The sequence below is a fragment of the Zea mays genome, chromosome 6, assembly GCF_902167145.1.
Source record: "Zea mays cultivar B73 chromosome 6, Zm-B73-REFERENCE-NAM-5.0, whole genome shotgun sequence".
Lineage (NCBI taxonomy): Eukaryota > Viridiplantae > Streptophyta > Magnoliopsida > Poales > Poaceae > Zea > Zea mays.
The window spans coordinates 49,289,763-49,293,827 of NC_050101.1; the positions used below are offsets into that span (position 1 = coordinate 49,289,763).

The window sequence follows — 4,065 nt, forward strand, 5'->3', positions numbered from 1 at the left end:
TGGTCGTTGAAGCGCCAGTCGATCGTCTTCCGCTCCAGCGTCGAGGCTAAGTATCGGGTCGTGACCAACGGCGTGGCTGAGGTGGCCTGGCTCTGTCAGCTGCTCCAAGAGCTCCACAGTCCACTGACCACGAGCACTCTGGTCTTCTACGACAATGTCAACGCCGTCTACCTATCCACCAACCTCGTCCAGCACCAGCGCTCGAAACATGTCTAGATCGATCTTCACTTCGTCCGCAAACGGGTCGCTTGTGGAGCTATTCGCGTTCTTCACGCCCGACCACCTCCCAAATCATCGACATCTTCACCAAGGGGCTTCCGACGATGGTGTTTACGGAGTTTCGATCTAGTCTCAACACCTACAATGGCTAGTGTTTCGACTGCGATGGTGTTAGAGTGTATATAGGCCTGGCTCATTAGGGGTTCCTATTTCACCCGGTACTGTAGCAGCTAGGGTTCACTGTACACCATTCCTATCACAGTTGACAAACGCCGTATAGTATATATAAGCCAGAAAACCCAGCCCATGTACAGGGCCATTCATACTTGCACGGATGTTCTGGATGCAAACAAGTACAAGCAATTTATATAACTATCAGCTCTTACAGGTAAAACCAATCAAGCCAAGCAAGTTTAACAACTCATCTCATAAACCAGGTTATAGGACACAGCATGCTCACACATGGAGCCACGAAATACCAAAACGATGCAAATCTGCCACACATATCTCAGCAAATGAAGGGGGCATAACTTAAGACTAGGTAGCGATGATGAACATGGCGAACCCTAAAAGCACTTGACGAACTTGGCAGAAACCTAGAAGCACTTCCTGTGAACAATTGCCGGGCCAGACTCATCGTACTCCTCCTTTGATATCCACATCTGGTAAATCAATGGCATCGCATAACAGAATTCAGACGTGACTTTGTTTCAGCCATATTGGGAGTTAAAAAGAAATCAAGTGCAGCAGCTGAAAGCAATATAAACAACCCATACCTGTTGGAAAGTGCTGAGCGAGGCTAGGATCGACCCTCCTATCCAGACACTGTACTTCCTCTCAGGTGGCGCGACGACCTTGATCTTCATGCTGCTTGGTGCAAGGGAAGTGATCTCCTTGCTCATCCGATCAGCGATACCGGGGAACATAGTCGAACCTCCACTGAGCACAATGTTGCCGTAGAGGTCCTTCCTGATATCCACATCACACTTCATGATTGAATTGTATGTTGTCTCATGGATTCCAGCAGCCTCCATACCAATCATGGATGGCTGGAAGAGGACCTCGGGGCACCTGAATCTCTCTGCGCCGATGGTGATTACTTGGCCATCAGGCAGCTCATAGCTCTTTTCAACTGAGGAGCTGTTCTTGGCAGTCTCCAACTCTTGCTCATAGTCAAGAGCTATATATGCAAGCTTCTCCTTGATGTCCCTCACAATTTCTCGCTCGGCAGAGGTTGTGAAGGAATAACCCCTCTCAGTGAGAATTTTCATGAGGGAGTCTGTGAGGTCCCGACCAGCAAGATCCAGACGAAGAATGGCATGGGGAAGGGCATATCCTTCATAAATGGGCACAGTGTGACTCACACCATCACCAGAGTCGAGAACAATACCTGTAGATTGAGAAAATAAAAAAGCGGAAACATCAGCCACACCATGTAAACAATTATGTTTAACTTCCATTGTTTATTATTGATGTATTATGCTTATTTTTGACTGAACTATGCAATCTCAGCACAGACTGAGGTGGTAACCACATATGCAGTGTATCTGAGTTATGCAATCTCATGAGCAAGAATAGAAGATAAAGATACTTGGTGGCTTGATATGACCTTAACAATAACCTCAGATAAACACTTAATAACAGCATATTGAGACCATAGAGATATTACTAGGACTGGTCAGAGAACTGAAATACTGAATCAACACCAAAGTAAAGGAAGAAGCAGGTCATACCAGTAGTACGTCCACTGGCATAGAGTGACAGCACTGCTTGAATTGCAACGTACATGGCAGGAACATTGAAAGTCTCGAACATAATCTGGGTCATCTTCTCCCTGTTGGCCTTTGGGTTCAAAGGAGCCTCAGTGAGCAACACAGGGTGCTCCTCTGGGGCAACACGAAGCTCGTTGTAGAAAGTGTGATGCCAGATTTTCTCCATGTCATCCCAGTTGCTCACAATACCATGCTCGATCGGATACTTGAGCGTGAGAATACCTCTCTTGGACTGTGCCTCGTCGCCAACATACGCATCCTTCTGTCCCATCCCTACCATAACACCAGTGTGGCGAGGACGGCCAACAATACTAGGGAAAACAGCCCTTGGTGCATCGTCGCCAGCAAAACCAGCCTAGAAGAGTAGAAGGTACACATAATTAGTGGCATACTTGGAAATAAGGTTGTACAAATCAAGTTGGGGGTCAGGGGGGAGGGGGGGCTGACCTTGACCATTCCAGTGCCATTGTCGCAGACAAGAGGCTGGATGTCCTCACCATCAGCCATTTCTAAAGAACTGCAGCAAGCGGCAATGTGGCATATGGATAGAATCAAATACCAACCAGTGATGAAAGTGTTTTAGTTCAACATGTGAATGAAAAGGAAGACTGGATTTGAATACACATGCTAACTGAAAGCAGTAAATTCAATTTATACAGAGAAGTTCACACAAAGACAACACAAAGACAACAGTTTCTGACATCACACTCAGGGTTCGGATCCAGTAAAAGGGACATGGATGTACACCCAATATTTTTCTGCAAAAAACTCTCGAAGGAGTGCAGATCCGGACTCATGGAGCGCGGCGGATCCGTGCCCCCACAAATGAATCTCCACCCACACCACAACACACCACGGATCCGGCCATAGCGCACCAGATCGAGGCCGGCGCCGCCGCGGGGCCCCCGTCCGGCCAGACAACCTCCCCGCCAGCGACAGCGACGACGATGTCAGCTTCTCCAGGGAACCGTCCTAGCTGGCGCAGGCACGAGGCAAGTACGCTTAAGAGAACGGGCGAGAAAAGCTGAGAGACCTCGCCGCCGCCATCCTCGCACCGACGCGGGCCTCCGGCCGCGTGCTCAGGCGAAGGCGATATTGTAAAGAACGAGGCGGGCCAACTCTTGCGGCGGCGGCGCTGGTTCCGCACGTGTCGCCCCGCAGAGGAGCGACGCCGCTAAATAGCTTTAGGTCAGGGTTCCGATGCTCAGCTTCGCACAGCATGAAAGGAAGGGAGGGGAAAGAAGGGGTGGCAATACCTCAGGCGGCGGCGGCGGCGGCGGTCTCGCCCAGTCGTCGCGACGAGAAGCGAAACTTGTAGTTCGGAGTTCGGGAGGTGTGGTGTGTGAATGAATGGAGGGAGAAGAAAAGCGTAGGCACGGTCTCCTTGACTTCTCGCGATTTTCTTAGATTTTAGAAGAAAAAAAGCTCAGCTTTCAAAATCGAAGTAGAAAATTTTGAATTAAGGAGTATGTGAACAGGAATGAATTTGAACTCAAATAAAATGTAATTTGGGCAGTATAGTGGTACCATTTTGCGACCGATAAAGAATTTTATTTTTAGAGACGAATATTTTTTATATGCTAAATATATAAGCAAAACAACTTCACCTCTTATGCTTATACTAGTTAGTTGTCCGTGCTTTGCTACGATTTTTATATATCATATAAATAGGTATTAAGATATTTATTCAAATATAATTATTGTACATTTTACTAAGGGCACCAGCTTAAAAAACACTTTTTTAAATACTAAGGTACATGTGGTCTAGTGATTAGCCTCAAATTTCTGGAGCAGTGGCGTGGGTTCGAGTACTCGCTCTGCACTATTTTTTGATATAATTATTGTTTAATTTCACTATTTTTTGATAACGTTCTTGTTTAATTTCTAAACATTAAGATATGTGTATTCTGGTGTTAGCAGTGCGGGCGGTGTCGGGTGCTGGGCAGGCAGCACGAGCGCTGGGCGTGGGGCCCACAGGACACGACCCCCGAGGCGGGGCGCGTGGGGCGGACCTAGAGTGTCAGCGCGGAGGGTGAGGCCGTGGTAGCACCAGGTGCTCACATTAGGTTCTTAA

The 4,065-nt window shown here is 47.8% G+C and overlaps 1 protein-coding gene across 5 annotated transcripts; it reads right to left on the reverse strand.

Moving 5' to 3' along the window:
- Positions 1-505: 505 nt before the first annotated feature.
- LOC103629276 (actin-97) lies at positions 506-3,463 on the reverse strand. Of its 5 annotated transcripts, none has more exons than XM_035959913.1 (6): positions 3,248-3,456; positions 2,867-2,967; positions 2,439-2,508; positions 1,953-2,346; positions 996-1,609; positions 506-881 (listed from the first exon to the last, which is right to left on the reverse strand). In XM_035959913.1, the coding sequence occupies exons 3-6, from the start codon at positions 2,496-2,498 to the stop codon at positions 816-818; spliced, it is 1,134 nt and encodes a 377-aa protein (XP_035815806.1). In that variant the 5' UTR covers positions 2,499-2,508; positions 2,867-2,967; positions 3,248-3,456; the 3' UTR covers positions 506-815. The 5 variants fall into 5 exon arrangements, with proteins under 5 accessions (XP_035815806.1, XP_020395801.1, XP_008648675.1 ...); XM_020540212.3 differs by lacking the exon at positions 2,867-2,967 and adding an exon at positions 3,025-3,165; XM_008650453.4 differs by having other exon boundaries at positions 2,867-3,165; positions 3,248-3,361.
- Between the last annotated feature and the right edge of the window lie 602 nt (positions 3,464-4,065).

What these genes read in the sequence shown, in the direction of transcription:
- LOC103629276 (XM_020540211.1), bottom strand. Translation starts at nt 3,212, where the DNA reads ATGCTGTGCGAAGCTGAGCATCGGAACCCTGACCTAAAGCTATTTAGC. An exon ending in GCGAGGATGGCGGCGGCGAG is followed by an intron (nt 2,509 to 3,024) that starts GTCTCTCAGCTT and finishes CGCTTGCTGCAG; the next exon opens with TTCTTTAGAAATGGCTGATG. An exon ending in ATGGCACTGGAATGGTCAAG is followed by an intron (nt 2,347 to 2,438) that starts GTCAGCCCCCCC and finishes CTACTCTTCTAG; the next exon opens with GCTGGTTTTGCTGGCGACGA.